This window comes from Capsicum annuum, chromosome 8 (assembly GCF_002878395.1).
Source record: "Capsicum annuum cultivar UCD-10X-F1 chromosome 8, UCD10Xv1.1, whole genome shotgun sequence".
NCBI classification, from domain to species: domain Eukaryota; kingdom Viridiplantae; phylum Streptophyta; class Magnoliopsida; order Solanales; family Solanaceae; genus Capsicum; species Capsicum annuum.
This window is the reverse complement of record NC_061118.1, coordinates 148,491,411-148,511,574: the sequence shown is the minus strand read 5'-3', so window position 1 is coordinate 148,511,574 and position 20,164 is coordinate 148,491,411. Positions and strand designations below refer to the sequence as shown.

The 20,164-nt window shown below is 32.4% G+C and overlaps 2 protein-coding genes across 2 annotated transcripts; both read right to left on the bottom strand.

Annotated features, from left to right (window-relative positions):
• Positions 1-5,764: 5,764 nt before the first annotated feature.
• LOC107839356 (CO(2)-response secreted protease) lies at positions 5,765-12,439 on the bottom strand. The gene is made up of 11 exons (XM_016682803.2): positions 12,260-12,439; positions 11,954-12,054; positions 11,046-11,143; positions 10,315-10,473; positions 10,083-10,194; positions 9,394-9,952; positions 8,454-8,554; positions 8,123-8,365; positions 6,965-7,079; positions 6,639-6,834; positions 5,765-6,451 (listed from the first exon to the last, which is right to left on the bottom strand). The coding sequence occupies exons 1-11, from the start codon at positions 12,350-12,352 to the stop codon at positions 5,880-5,882; spliced, it is 2,349 nt and encodes a 782-aa protein (XP_016538289.1). The 5' UTR covers positions 12,353-12,439; the 3' UTR covers positions 5,765-5,879.
• Positions 12,440-13,506: 1,067 nt separating this feature from the next.
• Positions 13,507-19,107, bottom strand: LOC107839355 (probable protein arginine N-methyltransferase 3). Its single transcript, XM_016682802.2, has 7 exons — positions 18,696-19,107; positions 17,527-18,048; positions 16,770-16,867; positions 15,546-15,624; positions 15,175-15,435; positions 14,917-15,084; positions 13,507-14,505 (listed from the first exon to the last, which is right to left on the bottom strand). The coding sequence occupies exons 1-7, from the start codon at positions 18,978-18,980 to the stop codon at positions 14,044-14,046; spliced, it is 1,875 nt and encodes a 624-aa protein (XP_016538288.1). The 5' UTR covers positions 18,981-19,107; the 3' UTR covers positions 13,507-14,043.
• Positions 19,108-20,164: the final 1,057 nt, after the last annotated feature.

Sequence of the window (20,164 nt, the reverse complement as noted above, 5' to 3'; positions counted from 1 at the left end):
ATTGACTGTCTTTGGCGCTAACGGAGTCAACAAATATTTGACAGTCATTTTGAAGCTTTCATACCCCCATGGATAGCTGTTAAACACCTCAAGATCCTCAGAGAGCTTTATTAAATCGAGGCTTATGTTGTTGTTAACGTCTCTCGTCCAAAGAATATTATGTACAAACCAAACCAAGCACAATGACTGTTTGTGCTTCTTTGAAAGTCCTTTACCTTTCAACGCTTCTATCAAATTTTTGTTTTTGAAGCTTGAACCAATAATGGACACTAGTTCAGCACGATCACACGACTTGCCTTTGCCTTTTTTGGGTGTGTGGGGTGTTTTTTTCGGGGTTAGAATAGGTATAACTTGAGAAGGAGGATAACATTTTAGTCCAGTAACAATGGAAAACTCCTTCCAACCAAAACAAACAGGCATACCACAGTAATTTATCCACGCCTCATCCATCTTATCTTTGTTTTCATACATAAACCTACGCTTGAGAAGTTCATATACCATTTTCATTTGGAAACGAGTATTGTTGTCCTCCGGCAAATCAAGATATTTCCCAAAGCAGCTGTCCCAGAAATAAGCATCCAATTTTTGTTCTCGAAGTATTTTTTTAAAGGCGTCGAAAGATTTTCCCATGGCTGACTTAACCACGAAATCATCCGTTAAATCTGCAACACCATCACACTGCATTTTCACAGGATAACGATCAATGTTGAAGGCTTTGACCAAATCTTTGGTGGAAGGGCTATTAACATCTGCATCATCTCTTTTGAAATATTTCTCCTCCCCGTGTTCATCATATTTTGCTCCCGATTGAGATAATGCTTGTAAAGCAAGCTCATAGAGTGGTCGATATAGCCTAGCTGCTTCACTTGTTTCTTTACTTGGACTTGATTAGGTTTTTGTTCTTTTGGGAACCATATTATCTAAAAGTAACAGGAACATAAAATAATATATTATTGTTGATTAATGCATCGTTAAAAAAGGATAACAGAAAATCAAACAAGCAAAATAGTAAAATAACAGTTGCAACAGATCACCGATTTGTTGCACCAGGCAGTATATCTGTTGCAGCATATAACCAAACTGTTGCAGCGGACAACAGTATAAAACATACCACTCATCTTTTAAGACAGATAAATGGTCTGTTCAATAGATCACACAACTGTTGTGACATCATCTGTTACAACATATGAGTGATCTGTTAGAACAGTCAAATAATCCATAGCAACGACTGAGTAATCTGTTGTGAAAATACAAAACATATCACTCACCTGTTGAGAAAGATGAATGGTCTGTGCAACAGGTCAGACATCTGTTGTAACACATGAGTGATCTGTTGGAACAGTTATCAACAGTCAATATTGTTTAGATTTCTTCCAATATAGGATCGTCTATCGTGGCAGATGAATGATCAGTTGGAAAAATCAAGTCTTGAACTTTTCCTGTAGGAAGAGTTGGTAGGATTTTATCCAACAGGAGGTTTATTTGTTGCATCAGATCATTAATCTGATGGTTTTTCCATTGCACCAGATGGTTAATTAGTTACATCAGATTTTTTATCCAAAGCTTAATCTGTTGCAACATATGGTAAAGTTGTTGCATCAAATTATAAATATGTTGCATCAGAATTATAATCTGATGGTTCCTCTGGTGCATCAGATGGTTGATCTGTTGCACCATATGATAAATCTATTGTATCAGATGGTTAATATATTGCACCAGATGGATAATCTGTCGGAGGAAACAGTAGCACGATTTTGTTAAACAAAAAACAGCAATTTCACCATTTTACCAAGAATAAGAACAAAACAAATCAAATCAAATTGTCCTTTTGTTTTGATAAACACAAACAATAAAAATCAAACTTCAAAAAAATGCAACAAACAACAAAATATCATAATTCACTTCGAAAAGAGAAGAGAAGAAATACCAGAACTTAGGGTTTTATTCAGACCGCATTTCAAATTAGTGCAACAAATATTAAAATTGTTAACCAATACTATAAGAGAAGTTGGCTCAAGTTCCTCGTTTTTTTCAAAACTAAAAAGGCCATAAATTTTTACCTATGAAAGAAGAAAGGGACCAACGAAGAATTCGAAGCTGTTGTGGTCGGAGAGCAAGGCTGTCACATCGATTGAAGTCATAAAGGAACTCGAAGCCCAACTATTTATAGTCGAATATTGAAGTCACCGAGTATTAAAATGAGAAATTTGCAGAACAGTTGATTGGGAGAGAGTTGAGAAAAGCTGTCGAGAGAGGGATGAGATACAGGTTGATTGAATTGAAGAGGGGAAATCGAAGCCCAACTATTTATTGTCGGAGGTTGAAGGGAGAAATTTTGCAGAATTGTTGGTTGGGAGAGAGTTGAGAGAAGTTGTCGAGAGAGAGGAGAGAGTGGTTGATTTGGATTGAAGAGGTTGTGGGTTGGGTTGATTTGTATTTTTGAAAAGATTAGAAAGTTTTGAAAATATTAATCAAGTCCACAATTAACTTGATCAAGTTTCCTAATAATGTTTGACTCTATCTGTTGGTCAATGTCACCAATCCTTCATTCAAGACTTAAAAGACACCTATTCTTCAATTTTCTCGAGTTTCATAGTTTCTATAATGTGTTGATGTCCACCATGCCTGAAGTAAGACTTGTATTCGATAGCAACTAACCCTTATAAGTGATAATAAATTGATATTCAAGATGCATATATTATTTATTAAAAATATATTAATAAATAAATACATATATTTTTATAACTAATATTATAAAAATAATTGATTCATATTTTTTGATAATTTTTTATGACCCACGTAATTTAATTCAAAAGAAAAGAAAGTATGAATCTATAACCTTGTTCAACAATAAAATTATATTTTAATTCAATAATTAAAATAGTAGTGTCGTTAATCAGTTATGCTACATGAAGAAATAAATAAATAATATATAATAAAAATACGTGACATAACATAAAATTACAAGAAGTAATGATTGACAAATAAAAAGAAAGGAAATGGAACATAAATAATATAAAATAAAAAATTAAGATTAAAAAGCAAAAACTAAAATAGTAATAAAAAAATCGAACGATGAAAGAGGCTAAATATCCATGCGACACCTTTTAATTCGGAGAAAAATTGATGAAAGAGTCTAAATTGTTATTTTTTTATTTTATTTTTAATTTGGGAATAATTTAAAATAAAAAGTTAGCAAATGGATAATTTATTTATTTTTATAAAATAATTTTTTTTGTGTCTAATGAGTGTGATATGAAATGATATAAATCATTTAATAGGATAAACTAACTATTAGTAATAATCGGTTTTCACTTTAAATACTTAGGTTATTTGTAATTTTATTTAAATGTAATATTTTATTTATTCTTTCACTTTAAATTTTTTTATACATAATTTTTTTAAATGTTTAAAAAATAGATATAATATTCCGAAAAGTATAGGTGTAATATTTTCATAATATAGCATATATATGCTCGATTTTCATAATAAGGGTCGACACTTATTAATTTTATAATTTTCATGATTTCTATAATATGTTAATGTCTATCATAACTAAAGTACTTTGAATTTTGAGTGTTGCTATTGAAATATTTAAAAGTTATATTTAATTTTTTTAAAATATATAGCTTAGATATTATTCAAACATAATAATTTATAAAATTACTTATTTAGAGCTCATATTAATAGAAACTATAAGTAATGATTCATAAGTTGTCAAATCGGCATAAAATAAGGGTACAAAAACTACAATATTAATTTGTTAGTACTTTCCTAGGTTGTTGTTAACTAGGTTGAATAAACTTCTTTGAAAAAAGATTACAAAAATACAATACTAAATTTATATTGTGTCTACATAGCGATTAAATTTTTTTATCATAAAATCAAAAACTAAGTTTCATCACAAGAATATATATGCCTATCTAATTAAATTAGATTTTTAATCATTTGATTTGATTTAATACAATCTTACCGAGTCTTACAAGTAACTTTGAAATATAATTTAAATAGACCAGTGATTATAAAGTAATTATTTTTAATTAACTAGTTATAGCTGATTTAAATAAAGTTTTACTGCGTTTAAACTTAAGCTTTATCTTAATCAGATATTTTGATAATTGTTATGACTCTCAAACATTATTTATTGGAATAATACTTTTATGGTCTATTATTAAATTGAATTAATTAATAATTACTGCAAATGTAATTTTTGTTAATTGAACAAGGATTAATAACTGAACATAATAATTATAAAAGTGTATTTATACAATAATTTATATCTAAATAAACGGAAAATTAAATTTAATTACTTTTAATCAACTAATTATATTAATTTTAAACAAATTAATTTCACTAAGTGTTACGTTATGTTTGTTTGATAATAATATCTTTATTGCAATGGCGTTGATAGAAGTTCAGTAGTTTAAAATGAAATCTATGTAAGAAATTATAGTCAATTTTTGGATAAAAGAAAAACCTCTTTATAAAGAGAAAAATGAATAAATTAAATTTTATGTTTTTAACTTAATTATCGATTAGAAGATTTAGCTTGTATGAATTATTATTGATTTAATACCAATAATGAGTTATTTCAGTATCTTAAGCATACACATATATCCACGATTAAAATTAATTAATAGCCTTGTCTCACATATAGAGTATTTGAAGTGTCATTAGAGTTGTCTACGATTGGATTCAATTTTATTGCTTGTAAATTTTAAATTAATTTTTTAAAATAAGTAATTATATGAACTTTGATTAACTAACTATATCAAATCTAAACAAAATTTTAATAAGTTTCGCACAAGCTTATTCTATTCAAGTGCTATGAGAATTAGTATTTATTATGTGTCTCAAATCAATTTCATAAAATCACTATTATAACTATTATATGTCCTTTAATTTGTTATTTTCTAATAGTACACAAAAATTGTGGTCAAATAATTTTTGTGTTCTAAATTTTAAAGATATAATATTTTTAATATATAGATAGAAAATATTTTAAATGAAAAAAAACATTTGAATTATTATGAGAAAAATTATATCATAATTAAAATTGTACAACTGAATTCATAAAAAAATAATTAACTTTTTGTGTTGGAAATTTTGATAATTGCTTATTTTATGTAATACTAAACTACGAATCAGATTTCAATAAAAATAAAAAAACTAAAAGTTATTCAAAATATTGATAGGTTTTAAGATATATATCTATACCTCCTATTTATCTATATAAAATTTAAAATTAAAGATTAAAAAAATAAGAATTATTTATATGATAAATGCATAATTAAGTAGATATAATACATAAATATATAATGTTAAATTAAAAATTTCAGATAATACTACTTTGGTAGCACTGGTTTTGAATACATGAGAATATAACTAATTAATTTTATATTATTATTTTTATCATAGACTATTCTTTTCAAGCAATAAGTACTATGCAATCATATTTATGAAAATTATGTTAATTTGTCCATTCTCATGTATTGGTATAGTTTTCAATGTATTGGGAAAGAGTAATAAAACAAGTAATGAAAGAATTTTAAATTTAAGATGAAAGGGGCAAAATTGTCCAAAAGAAAATTAGTTTATAGTGTGAATAGAATTTATTACTATTATGGTTAAATTTTATGGCCAAAAGGATTTATTAATTTATAGTGTGAATAAAATTTTGTTTGCTGCGAGCTATTTAGCGATAGAGTATTACACTTTAATACTGTTTAATGAATATGATGCAAAAGTTGGAAAAGATCAAGAGTTTACATGAACACTTATCAAAATTATTTTATTCCAATTTATAAATTTGGGGAATATAATGATATCTTACAATAATATCTCATCCCTCTACGATATACACAAAAAAACTTAAACCACTACTCAACATTCACTGCAAATACCATATGAACCTTATCATGAGAACCATCAAACCATGTTATAACCCCAAAATTATAACCTTTTGATGCTTTATTACCATCAAAAGAGACTTCAAATGAAGCTTTCTTTATTCCTTTCACAAATGCAATCTTTGAAGGAGAAACCCTAACGATCAAACCCGGTGGACCGAAAATCGAGGAAGTATACGTGGCATTTGGAGAGTTACCAACATTTGTCGCGACTCGTTTCACTCTCAAAATTCGATTTTGCTCAAGTTTTTCTATAGAGATTGAAGGGTAATTTATGTGTGATATGAGTTCCTTTTTGTACGTAGTCCTAGTATTTGTTGGGCAAATGAAATTCTTTTTATTAGATACTATTAATCTAAGTTCTTTTTCATTGTAGCCATAATAACAAAGGAAGTTATAGTAATCATTCATGGTTGTTTCAAATACCAAGCCTGGATTAAGAGCTTTAATAGGGTTTAATTCCCCAGCACCTATTTCATGTGGACTTGCATGAAGATTTGACGTATTTGACAAGGGCTTTCTCGCATTATTGGATATTGTTGCTGCAAAGTGAAAAATGAAAATACAAATGAGATTGTATTCAATGCCAATGAGTTCGATCTGTATATATTTAACTACAAATATACTCTGGAGTATATAATTTATAAGTTTTGTATATCTAAATGAATGCGATAATTAAGTTTAATAATTTAAGGTTATTAAAAAACATAAATATGTCATATAATTTACCTGTTGTCATGATAGCAGATTTGATCATTGAGAAGCTCCAAGTTGGGTGGATTGATTTAATGAAGGCCATAGCTCCACTAACATGTGGGCAAGCCATAGATGTTCCTGATGTTATGCCAAATAAAGATGATTTTTTGTCATCTGTATTGGGTATCATAGCTGATAATATGCCAACGCCAGGAGCAGTTATATCGGGCTGAAACACCAAAATTTTAAAGGATCATATTATCACACATGGTCTCGTAGTAACGCGTAATTTATCCGCTCTAGCTTAAATTATAGACACCGGCAATGTAAATAAAATTATCGAGCGCCTTAATTAGAACCTTAAGAATATTCTCCGTAAGTGAAGCAGGTCCGCGTGATGAAAAATCAGCTACTACTGGAGCTGGCTTAAATCTTCGGATCTCATTAACAGGAAATATAGTTGCCAGTGGATTCCTGTAATTCAGAATAAATATTAAGCCCTGTTAAATTTATACCATGCATCTAAGTAGCATTTTTCTAATTATAAAGCATAATGTTTGTTTTGTATTGCTGCACGGTGTTTGAAATGAAAGCTCGCTTCGGGGGCCTTATGTGATAAGAAGGTGTCTCGTAAGCTTAAAAGTAAGTTTACGGAGTGGCACAGTCCGACCGGCTATATGTTGCATGGGGTGAAGTGTTGGCCAGTTAAGAATTCCCACATTCAAAAGTTGAAGATGGCGAAGATGAGAATGCTGCGATGGATGTGTGGGCTTATCAGGAGTGATAGGATTAGAAATGAGAATAATCAGGAGAAGGTGAGAGTGGATTCGGTAGAGTTTATGATGCGGGAAGTGAGGTTGCGATGGTTCGAGCAAGTGATGAGGAGGGGAACGGATACTCCAGTTCGGAGGGGTGAGAGGCTGGCTATGGATGATTTTAGGCGGGGTAGAGGTAGGCCAAAGAAATATTAGAGGGAGATGATTAAACATATAATATGGAGCAGTTACAGCTTACGGAGGACATGACCCTTGACAAGAAGGTGTGGAGGACGCGGATTAGGCATAGGGTTAGTGGGTAGGGGTTCGTCGTCCATATTAGTAGGTAAGAGTGCTTTTGTTTGTATCTACGCTTGTAGTTGCTTGTTCGTGATATTTTAATGTTGTCTTTAATTTCGAATAGAGAGTTTATAGTATTACCTTGTGGGTGTCTTGTTTTTATTATTATATATCTAGCGGTACGGTGTGTTATTCCATTTTTGTTGTGTGCTTTTATGTTTTCTGTTTGTTTGTTGGTTATACTGTTATCTGTCCTGAGCCGGGGGTCTATCGGAAACAACCTCTCAAACTTCATCTGAGATAGTGGTATGCACTGTAAAGATTTTACCCTCCCTAGATCCACTTTATAGGAATACACCGGGTATGTTGTTGTTTGTAATGTTTGTTTTGTATAAATGAAGAGATAGTAGTAATAGTAGCATATGTCATTGAATTAAGGAAAATTAACGAGGTCTGTCTTACCGGGAGGAATTAATATATTGAAGAATTTGTGCCCCAGCTAGCTTTCCAAATTCAGCAAATGGAAAGTTGCCTGAATCAAATGGGGAACTTTTCTCTTTTTCATCAATTAAAATCAAGCCCTTTGCATTGCCATCTTGCAAAACCAATTTCTTGATTTCTCTTGATACTGACCAGCCATCATTCATACAAACAACTATTTTCCCAGCAACTCGTTTGGCGTCCAGTGAACCTGGCATACAATTCCTGCACAAAATATCTCACGTTCATTCAAGGTCCGAGAATAAGTTTTGAAAAATAATAAGAATAATAATAATAACAAGAAGAAAAATACCTGGCTTGAAAAGTTAACGAGGGGTGAAAAGGAATATTTTCACCGAATGCAAGGGGATAAGTTTTGGAGCGACCTATAGTATAGAAACTTATTCCTGTCCCCTATTAGAATTGAATAATCAATAAATAAAAATAATAAAAATTACAAAAGCAAAATAAGCTTTAAATCATGAATCCTTCTCTAATCACCAAGGGTTGTAGCCCAGTGTGATGAATGGAAGTTTTTGACTAAAATAAGCTTTTTTTTCAAATCAATTCACCAAAGTAATATGTTGTATGAAATTTATAAAATTAGTATAAACGTTGTTGACAGTAACGTATTAGTTTTTTTAAAAATTAACGGACCAAAATGAACAAGTGACGGCATTAAAGTAGGAATCGTTACTGTTAGTAACGTTTTTGACTTAAAACGTTAGCAACAGTAACGAGACTCTGCCACACCGCCCACATCAGACTCTGCAGAGTATATTTGGCAGAGTGGAAAAATCTAATGTGGAAAAGTTGCAGAGTCTCGTTACCATTAGTAATGTTTAAAATAAAAAATGTCTCTTTGAAGGTAAATTAACACACATTCTTGATTATTATGTCCTCCGTCTTGTTTTTTTTAAAACTTTCTCTGGTGTGCAGAACTCAATGGCCCGACTAATTATGATTCGTGCTGCACAAAACCTATTATAGTGGCTACTAGGAGTCTTAGTTATTTCCAAGACTCGAATTCAAAATATTTGGCTTAGGGTGGAGATCGAGATCGAGATACCAACCCATTTATCAAGAATTTTTTTATTAAAATAAGTCATTTTTTAAATCGATTCACCAAATTAATATATTTTCTGAAAACTTCACAAAATTAGTATAAACATTGTTGACAGTAACGTATAAGGTCTTAAAAAAAAATGAAAAAGGATCAAAAGGCGTTAAAAGTAGTATATATGTTAATTTACCTTCAAAGAGACATTGTTTCCCAGGACCACATTGACCTGAAAATTTCTATCAATGGTAGAAGCAGCAACAGTGAGAATCCAAGGAGCAGAGTTGGTAACAGTATAAGAATCAGGGCCTTCATTGCCACCAGAACAAACAACACCAACACCTCTCTCAGCAGCATGAAACGCCCCAATTGCAATTGGATCATCTTTAAAGTCAGTTTGGAAAACAAAACTCTTTCCAACAGATATTGAAATTATGTCAACTCCATCTTTAATCGCGTCATCAATTGCTTTGAGTATTGCAGAACCTTGACAGTACCCCTCTGAACATGCTTTGTAAGTTGCTATCCTAGCAAAGGGTGAGCCTCCCCTAGCAATGCCACTTGCTAGGCCATGGTAAGTGGCATTAGGGACAAATGCACCTGCTGCAATTGAGGCTGTGTGTGTTCCATGACCTACTTTATCCCTTGGTGTTCCATTTGGTGGTCTTGATGGTATTTTTGTACTTTTAGGTATTTCTGTGATGTCGGAATCTTGATCGTCAATATTGTAAAATCTTGCTCCAATCAACTTCCTGTAATAGGTCCTCTTAATAATGTGTTAATAAAAATCATGAAGGTTGTATTTGTTGATCATTATTCTAAGTAGAAACAAAAATGAAAAATAATGGTCAATTGAGAAGAAAATAATACTAAGTGATAGACCTATTGCAGTTTGACTTGTGAAAGTCAACTCCTTCCATGCAAACTCCTTTCCATCTTGATGGCACTTCTCCAATATGTTGGTCATCAAAACCGGGTGACTCTGGCCATATGCCTGAAAACAAATTTATGCAACAATTTGCTTAATGATAAAAAAGAAAAAAATCATAGTAGATTTTGATGCACCAAAAAGTAATTAATTAGAAAGGGAAATAATTACTTAATTAGAGAGAACCTGTGTCAATAACTCCAATAATAACGTCAGAATTAGAAGAAGAAGAATGGTTGTAGGTGGAATAATAAGATCCAACAGTGGCACCCAAAAAATCCCAGGAACGTGTTGTGTGAAGTTCAAGTATGGGATCTGGAAATACTGATACAACTTCGTCATGACCTGTTTCATTTTTCAATTTAAATTAAGTCACTAATACACTATGAATTCTTGAAATAAATAAATATTAACACCAACATGGGTTGTGGTGTAGTGGTGAGACTATCCCACCCTTAACTAAAGAACTCGGGTTCGAGCCCTAGATATCGAGAAAATCCTGTTGGGAGTGCCACCCCAGAATGAGCCCTGCAGTGCGCGATCCGAATTAGTCAGGGCTCCAATACGGATACCAGACACCGGGTGGAAAAAAAAAAAACAAAAGAAGTAACGACTATATGTGTAGTACATTATAACCTTTCTGAACATTAAATCAACATATTATTAAATATTTTGGGAGTGCGGAGAGGTCCGAGATAGGAGAAAGATGTTATGAGAGTTCATTATATTATTAGTGAGTTATCACTTGATTCCGAGTAACTTATGATATGTTTAGTCAAACTTTTGAATTTTGTTTATTTGAAAAATCATCGACGTAAAACACTTAGAATATTTTCTTCTTCTACTTAAGTAAATTATATAATTATAAGCAATTAAAAAGCAAAAAAAGAAAAGAATAAAGGAAGAAGTAATGTTACCTGACAAAAGGGTGGCTTCTTGTTTGGTAAGCAAGGCACAAAAGCCCCTATAAGCATGATGATAGGAATGCCTTACTGAGATTCTCTCACTTTCTTCACTGTTCCAAAAGTTGAAACAAATAGTATTATCTTAGTTTAATTTACACTCATATATATATATATATACACACAAAAGAAATGATCTTCAAACTCATAAAAATTTTCTGTACGAAAAAAAAATGCTGCTACTTTTCTTCTTTTTGTGGAACAAAAACTAAGATTTATGATTAATATTTGAAATATTGATGAGTATCTTGTATTTATTATCATATCACATGGAAACATGTTGTGGGGTGCTAAAATTTACAAATATGTTTCTTTTTTCTCCTTTGCTTTTCCCTTTCTCATTAATATTTTATATTGATTGTGATGATGACAGTGAAGATTGTCACGACTCAAATTCATGATATGTATTTTCTATTCAGGCCTAAGTCGTTACGGAATTTATCTTTTTGGGCGATGCCAATTAATTGATCCCTAAAAATGTATATATCATCTGAATTTTAGTTATGTCTTCTAAGGTATTTTATTTTCCGCTTCATCTAAGGTGTCATGTGGTCATGTGCACCTCATGAAGATCAGAAACTTATCGTCCTAAAAGTCTATCAGGCCTAATCAATCCATCTTCCATTGTTGGCATCATAAAGGTTCCTTTTTAATCTTATTAAGGTGAAAAGGAAGTAAGAAATTAGACGAACCATCTAAAATTACTAGTAAAAGAAAATTCACATCTTTTTTGTCTTTACATTTAAGAGTAAAAATAAACATTCTTATGACAATAAATTTTTTGAAGAAAGACCCATAAATATGAATACTTTTAATGGTGGGAGATATAAGAACAAAATGTATAGTAAATCAAATTGATAAACCTTGGGATAATGGATGACAATATTCGAATATGCAACAATTCTGCAATTTCAGCAGAGTCCCCACTGCTATTCAAAGTACTACCCATATACACAATGTAAGGCTGCATCCAAAGAAAATATTATTCACATATAACTTGGAAATAAAATTCAATACTGGGGATCAAGGTACCTAGAATTAAATTAAAAATACTACTATAAATTATATAACTACAATTAGGAAATAAACAATTTGTTTGAATGCTCGAAAATTCACTTTCTAATTAATTTTTTCAAATTCTAAATAAAAATAAAGAGAAAACTAATTACCTTGGGAGATTGATCATTTGATGCTATGCAAGAAGTGATCATAAGAAATAATATGGAGAAAATAGTAGGAGAAAAATGAAAAAGAAAAGCCATAACATAGAGTAGTATTACTCATGCAAGTAATTAAATTCCTTGTAGATCGACAAGAAGAGAAGTATATATAGGGCTTTTATAGCTTGTTGTTTCTCCCATATTTTTATATTATATTTTTAGTGATTAATCTTGAATGATTACCTAAAGATTACTGCTAAAAAATGGAAGAGAAGAGGATTATTCAAATGATTAATTGAAAAGGGGAAAAAGTTGAAGTAGATGACAAGCAAGCACTTTCGCTCTATGCATGCACAAGTGTTGGTGTCATTTGGATACAACTCAAATTGTTGCAATATTCTTTGATCAGCCACCTAAGTGATTCCTTTTTTCACCTTTTTCTACTTAAAATATACTTACTTCATATTGATAAAAATGATTCTTTGTCTTTTAATGTGAAACTAGAAGATTAAAAAGAATAATATATCACATGTGATCAAGTGATTGATAAAAGAAAATACATAAAATTGGCAATCTCTTCTTTTTATACCACCAGTTAGTAGACCTCCAAGTGTAATATTTGAGTCCACCAGTTTGTGCGACAAAAAAAACGAACCTCACACAACTAATGTCAATGGCTGGCACATGCAACATAGATTATGATTTAGAATGCATATTTTGTCTTTTCAAGAGTAATATCAAATACATTATGTAATCATATCGTACATGTGATCACCGCCAATTTTGTAGGAGGGGGGGAAAGAAAGGAAAGAAGAACCAGATACTTGAACTCGATTAATTAATTTCCTGGAGGAAAAGACGGAATAAATGAAATGATCTTGACTTTACAGCTAAGAGTTTGGAAGAAGTTGAACATGCAAAATGCTTATACCAACTCCATCTCTCTTCTTTACTCTTCTTCATTAAATTATATAATTTGTTCCTTGCTCTATGAAGTGAACTAAAAAAAAAAAACAATACATTGTGGCATTTTGTTTTGTCAAAACTGTAAAGTATTAAGTATAGGAAGGTGAAAGAAAATAAGAGAGGTAAAGAAAAAATTATAATAACTAGAACATGCTCAAGTTTATAAACTGATTCTTCATTCAGTAATGCAAATATCAATCAAAATCCAAAATACTGATAGGAAGTTTAAGGAGCATAAGCCGATACCATATATCACACCTGTGGGCTCTGGGTGGTGTTTTGTGAAGGAATCAAAAATCAAAATTGCAGATTGAATTATACATAAAATGATACAACAATTACCACATCAGTAATTAATATGGATACACAAATGGAAACTGAATACTTGTCCATTGATGCAAAATTTGCCCTTGAATCATTTTTGTTCTAATACGAGTGAACAGACGACACATTTCCTGAACGAGTAACCATCGACCGAAAGACAAGACTCAAGAGGAAAAATTCCCAGGAAGAAATAAGGATGGGATAGGATTATATCAACAATATTACCACTAGAAAGAAATCATTTCTCATGTGTTTGAATATGCCGATTCTCTCTTCTACAACTGCTAGCCCACCGATGTGCTCAAAATCAACACTGTCAAAATAAAATGCGGGTAGGACGGGTACATCTATGGTTTGTGCTTCCAGCAAGAAACTTGGAACGATCCACATCTTCATCATGCATCAATGATGAGATGAAAATAATCCGCTCACTTTCCCTTGGACACTCCTATCAGGTGCAAGCAGAAATGTATTGTAGGCGCTTGAGTTTGCAGTGGATTAACTTACAATAGGTTAAACATTTGAGCTGGCCAATTTCGTTTTCGACCAAAAGGCCCAATTCCTGTTAGCTCCATGGAAATGTCAATGCTTCGATGCTGAGCAGCACGAACTACACTAATCCGACATTGTATTTTCACCGCTGGGCAGGCATCAGTACCAACTGCTGCCATTTTATCAATGTTTAGTGTTCCAGGGGATACCATTGCAATTGGTTCTGAGAAAGTGAGGATAGTCTGCGACCAATGAGTGCTGGGAGTATGGGGAGATGTGGACAAGGTAGTGGGGTTTTCTTTACAGAATCTCCCCGTAAATCCCATATCAAACCAAACGACAACTCCATAACACCAATTTGTTGTAGGTTCTGAACCTGTAGACCCATTTGCGGAAATTTCTCCCTTCAGCTCCAGTTCAACCATTGCAGTAAAATCCATCTCCTCCAGCTTCATAGTCACCAGATCAAAGTTCTGTGCATAAAGTATAACATGTCAGCGAACTATTGTAAAACCATAAAGAGACTTCTCTTAGCTTTTAATCTGTTTAATGAGTTATCCTCTAGAAAAGCACAGTTTCATGAGGAAAGGGATTCTATGGGGAAAAGCTAGGGACAAAGTCATTCCCAGCAACAACTTCACAGCTCACACAATTCTCTCTTATGCCACTTATTTCTCAAATAATAGATCCATGTAACTATTTCAAATTCAAAATAAAATTCATATAGCCTTCAAAAGCTCTCACTCAAACAATTTCAAATGCTCCGACAATGCCAAATTGCTAATGTACTATAATGCAGACGGCTGATACTAAAATAAGGACCATAAGAGATCAAAGTATTTCACACAATTTTCATGCTTCTCCATGCAAATAAAAAGACAAACCTGGAGAACTGTTGAATTGGTTATTACATCACAACTGTCAATAACATCAACTATTGGAATTCTGGAAGCATCTTTAACGATTTCCTTGCCGATACGAGACATGTTAAACCCATAAACATTTTCCCAAAATGGAATGCTTGTACCGCCTCTTCCAAACCCAGCAGCAAACTAGAAAAGAAATGTGGGGACAGAGATTAGCTCCAACCTACAAACACATGATGAGTTAAACACATGCAGGAAAATCTTGTTGAGGGTTACCATAGTTGCCGTGTCAGGAAGAATGGCACCTCCAGGCTTCAAAAATTGATCGCGTGCATACAGGACAGAGCTCAGCATTGATTCATAAAGCAGGCAATAACCCATCCATTCACTCACTAACACATCAACACTGTGTGGCTGAACTTTTTGGGTACTCTTTAGCTCTTCAATCATACCTTGAACCACTTCCATTACACCATTGTGCTGATCAGAAGCTTCATTCTTGCTTCCAATCCACAAAAGGTTATTGTCTTTAGCAATCTGAAATTAAAGCAATGGAAGTTAGATAATAAAACTGACGCTGCAAGTGAAGATAAAACTGCTAAGTTCGGAAAAGCAACGTGACAACTTGGAGATGAGAGATTATTGACCTCCGCTGCCACAGTTGCCATCTTTTCACTTGCTTCAACTGCAATCACCCTTGATGCACCTGCCTGGGCTGCAAAGAGACTAGAAACAGTATGAATTAGTGCTAATTGCACCACTCCTCTTTAGAATTAGAAATTGAGATCTCCTTCATAATTAGTTGATTTCAAAAGAAACAACCAAGATGAACAGTATCAGTGACCTCTTAGGCATTCTTTTGAATAAAATCTCATCACCTGAAGTTGACTTATTATTTAAATAAACCACTGAAACAGACTGACTTATACTTCATTCAATATCCAGCATTCTACTTTTTTTTTTGAAGAGGATATTCAATTTACTCTTAGAAGATTTTTCCTACTAGGAGCTCGGTTAGTCTGGAAAAAGTGATCTTTCTGCAGGGGCCTTTGAACGAGAACCTCATTATGTTCCGTTAGGGCTATCAGTGTCGAGGAATAGTTCAGAAAACAACTAACTAAAGATACACTACTTTTTTTCCTTTTGATCAGGTAGATTCATCAAAAAGCATCCTGAAGATGCAAAGGTTACTGAGAAAAAGTTAGCTCCTGCACAAGTCACATATCTCCTGGTAAAAACTCAAGGAACTAAAGATACACAAGTTTTTAAATATAATGTTGAAAAACATACACTACATGAAGCAGTAAGGATGGTTAGTTCACTACAAAAACATATGGGAACATAGAACAGCTAAGATATCATTTGGTGTGCCGGTCTACATACTTCCTCATACTAGCGCACCAAGGAAGAGAGCATTCGAAATCAGTTTTGAAGAGATTTAAAAATGCTTTCTTCCTTGGTTTGCAAACTGCTCTTCCTACTAGTGGCTCATCTAAAGATTGAAAGACAAAGATACACCTACTACTATTTCACCTTCTGGTTAACGCAATAAAACTATAATTCTCCTTTCTTCAGCTTGAGGTAATGTAATATATTTGACAAAAAAAAAAAATAGGTTAAGAGCTTAGTGCTTGTCCACATTATCTGCTTCCACGTCCAACTACCTCCTGTAATAGTTCTAAATATTCTTCTTTTTTCCTCCGTGATTTAACCCTTAAAAGTAGAACAAGAAAGTTCAGCCAAGGAATCAAGTGCTCACACATGAAAGGGACCTAGAAAGGATTTAAACATCTTCAGAGTAATGCATCATGAGTGGCTACAGTGAAAAAATGTAATGAGATAAAGTAAACATGAGGAAAATCTCTTCTAACCTCAATATGCCAGTACCACATCCTACATCCATGACTACAGCACCTTTTAAGAGAGAAGGATTCTCCATAATCGCTTTCCGATAAGCATCCGTTCTTACCTGCATAAGCCACAACATTGACAGTCTTGTTACCAAATATTTCGGTGGTACCTTTTTTTTTCTAAAAAGAAGGCAAACATTATTATGTCCAGGCACAAAGAAGAAGAACGAAACAGTTTCTGCCAATAATGTAACTATCCGAGTGCAAGGAAGAACCTACATCAGTTTCAGGACAATGTTTTGGAGAAAAGAGCCGGAAATGGGTGACAGAGTTACCTGGTACCTGTTGGCTGTTCAAGGTGGGAGGTGGCAAGTATCCCGTGAAATTAGTAGAGGTGCGCGCAAGCTAGCCCGGACACCACGGTTATCAAAAAAAAAAAAGGAGCAGGAAATGGGTGTTGATCGGATTTGAATAGCTGGTGGAAGAAAATAGGTTTTAGTGTCGATTAAAGAGATTGGAGAGTAATGTGGTTAAAAATAGGGATACAGATACTTTCCGATACTGGTTTATACAAAAATAGAGATTGAAAAGGTCCTTCAGTTAACATGGGGAAACAATTTGATCAACTATATCTTCCTCCACAACAAGATAGTTGCTAATACGTCAAAAATTGGGCCAAAGCAAAGACCTAATAAACCTAGAAAAGGCTTAATCTAGGGAAACTAGTGGTCTACCTTAGTACTAAAGTATGCAGAACACTAACCAGGATAGAACTTACCTTATCACTTATCATGTCCCTGTGGATACCATATGAACTATAACCACCAAAATAGTTTTTATTTACGTCCTTGATCTTATTTGCTGCAACTTTTGCGATATACAAGCTGGAATCTAGGTAATCGGGGTTCCTATAGGAAGACACACCAGCTTCTGCAGCGACAAAGCCATTGTTGAGAGTAGTATCAATCATTGAAGCAGATTTCCCTCCACTAAGACTGGAGGCTATAGGTTTATTTTCTTCTGTTTCGAGAGTAAGATCAGCCTCATCAATGCTAATTTGTTCAATATCCTTAAGTAACTCCACTTTGTCGATAGGCATATTGTCCACATCATCTTCACCTTCATCGTCGTCATCAAAGCTATACAAAAGTGCATCCTCGTTCAAGAAAGGCTTCAAAAACTCATCATCATTCCAAGGTAACTTGCCCTTATCAAAACTAGCAACTTCATGCAAGTGATTCAGTAGATCTTCTTTTGACCGACAAACAATGCCACAATTCCAGCAATTGTTCTCAGCAACCTAATATCAAAATATATATGAAAAACAGACTAAAGTTATATATACTAAGAGTTGAAAAAAAAATTACACAAACCACTAACAGCTTGATTGGGTGGTTGTTACCTATTGTAATATATTGTGTTGTTAATTTAAATGCAATTGTTTTGGTTGTAACTTAAATTATATTGTATCGACGAAAAGTCCCATTGTATGTAATAACCGGTTTGGTGTGATTTTGTCGATACCTTATCTTTTCTTCTCATTTTTATCTTTACTTGTTATGTAATAATCTTAATTTACCCCTTCCCCTACCTTTTTGTAATAGCTCTACCCCGTAATCTACTTTTCTTGTAGGTTTGTCCTTCAAACTACTAATGTGTGACGTGACATTATATAACGATGGAAAACGATACAATCTATCCCAACAATGTACTCATTAAAAAACACAGTATAATACAATGCAATACAATATGTAACAACCATCCAAACGAAGTGTTAAAATATGACCTAAAATAGCAGGTTCGTTACCATTTTTATCAGGAGATTTACTAATAAATGACCTAAATTGTATAAATATTCTTAAGCTCGTGAGTCTTAAAAAAAAAAAAGGTCCATTAGTTTCTCTTGAATTACACGTGATAACATAATCGAAGAGTTGAATGGAATACCTTAGACCTAACGTAATTAATGAGCTTAAAGCAGCCATAGAAATCCAAAGCAAGAGTAGTCCTGAGAGTGTTGAAATTGAACTGATGTGCGGATGCGCAGTGCTCTAAGAGGACATTAGAGGAAGTGTAGGTGGAGTCACAGAACAAGCAGAGCAATTTTGAGTTCATAGCATCGTCTTCTTCGTCTCCGTTTTCCCAATCGTCCCAGTTTTGGTCCTTTTCGGAGTCTGAGTTCTCAGCTTCAACTTCCATATACGTAGTGATGTTCGATTCCTCCATCGCCATAGAGCAAACTAGCAGAAAAGTTCCTAAGTTTGGGATGGTTAAAATGGAGTAATGGTTTTTGTTGGGGCGAAGTGGGGTGAAATTACAAGGAACTGTAGTTGTCTAAAACCCTTAAAACCCTTCTCCTCTATCCAAAATTAAGTACTAATTTAACCACTACTTTTAGAGTTTGATATATTTTGCACCCTAATGTGTGCTCGTTTTGTAACTTGCATTTTATTTTTTTTAAGTAATAATTTACATATTAATTTTTCTAAAAATTATGTAAATACACAATTTATATTTTTAATATTATAAAAAAATTCAATTCCTTAAACACATTACAAAAATCTCAAAAGTGGGAGAGAGTATAATTACTTTTAAAAGGTTGGTATTTATATTATTTATACTTAATTTTTTATCTTTTTCATGATTCTTCTTTGGAAAAATTTCAGAAATAGCAACTACAGAGCCTTAATTGTAACTTTTCTAACAACAGTTTCAAAATTACAAAAAATAGCAATATGTATTTTGTATTTGAGTAAACTGTTGCTATTTAAATGCATATACAATTAAAGATTCTGTTTCTAATTTAACTCAAATTTGTTTGAGTTTAATAAGGGAAAAACGATTCCTTAATTTAAGGGACATTTAATTTTACAGATTTTTTGACCTTTTAGAACTCTTTTTTTACCACAACCATTAAATTACAGCTACTAATTCAAATCAAAAATGATTTTCATAATCAGCATCTCAATTCAAATTCAAAATATAGATTCAAATTCAAAAACGTTTTCCTTCAAGTTATTTTTTATATTGATCGACTAACATTTTGAAGAAAAGATTAAAAATACAACGGTGCAATTACAGGTATTGATCATCAAACTTAATTCTATTTGTGGTTTTACTAAAATAAAAGTGTGAAGATTGATGAAGAAATTGTAACAAATTAGTGTAGCAGTCTAAGGTTTCAAAAAAATTGAGATCGTATATCAATTTTCTCAATTGTCGAAAAAAAGTTTTTTAAGCGAATTTTTCTTTTTCAATTTCAAATTTGTCCTTATTGTTCTGTTGTTTAAGCGAAATTTTCTTTTTTAATTTCAAATTTGTCCTTATTGTTCTGTTATTTGAAAGTTGAAATGGAATTCTTATCATTAAATTTGAATTTTAGTTTAGGATAATTAGTGTTCGATTAATTTTTTTTC

Coding starts and splice junctions, on each gene's coding strand:
- LOC107839355 (XM_016682802.2), bottom strand. CDS start 18,980: ATGGCGATGGAGGAATCGAACATCACTACGTATATGGAAGTTGAAGCT. Junction 18,049..18,695: donor TTAATTACGTTAGGTCTAAG/GTATTCCATTCA, acceptor TTTTGATATTAG/GTTGCTGAGAACAATTGCTG. Junction 15,436..15,545: donor TGGCAACTGTGGCAGCGGAG/GTCAATAATCTC, acceptor CTTTAATTTCAG/ATTGCTAAAGACAATAACCT.
- LOC107839356 (XM_016682803.2), bottom strand. CDS start 12,352: ATGGCTTTTCTTTTTCATTTTTCTCCTACTATTTTCTCCATATTATTT. Junction 10,195..10,314: donor TATTGGAGTTATTGACACAG/GTTCTCTCTAAT, acceptor ATTTGTTTTCAG/GCATATGGCCAGAGTCACCC. Junction 9,953..10,082: donor CACAAGTCAAACTGCAATAG/GTCTATCACTTA, acceptor GACCTATTACAG/GAAGTTGATTGGAGCAAGAT.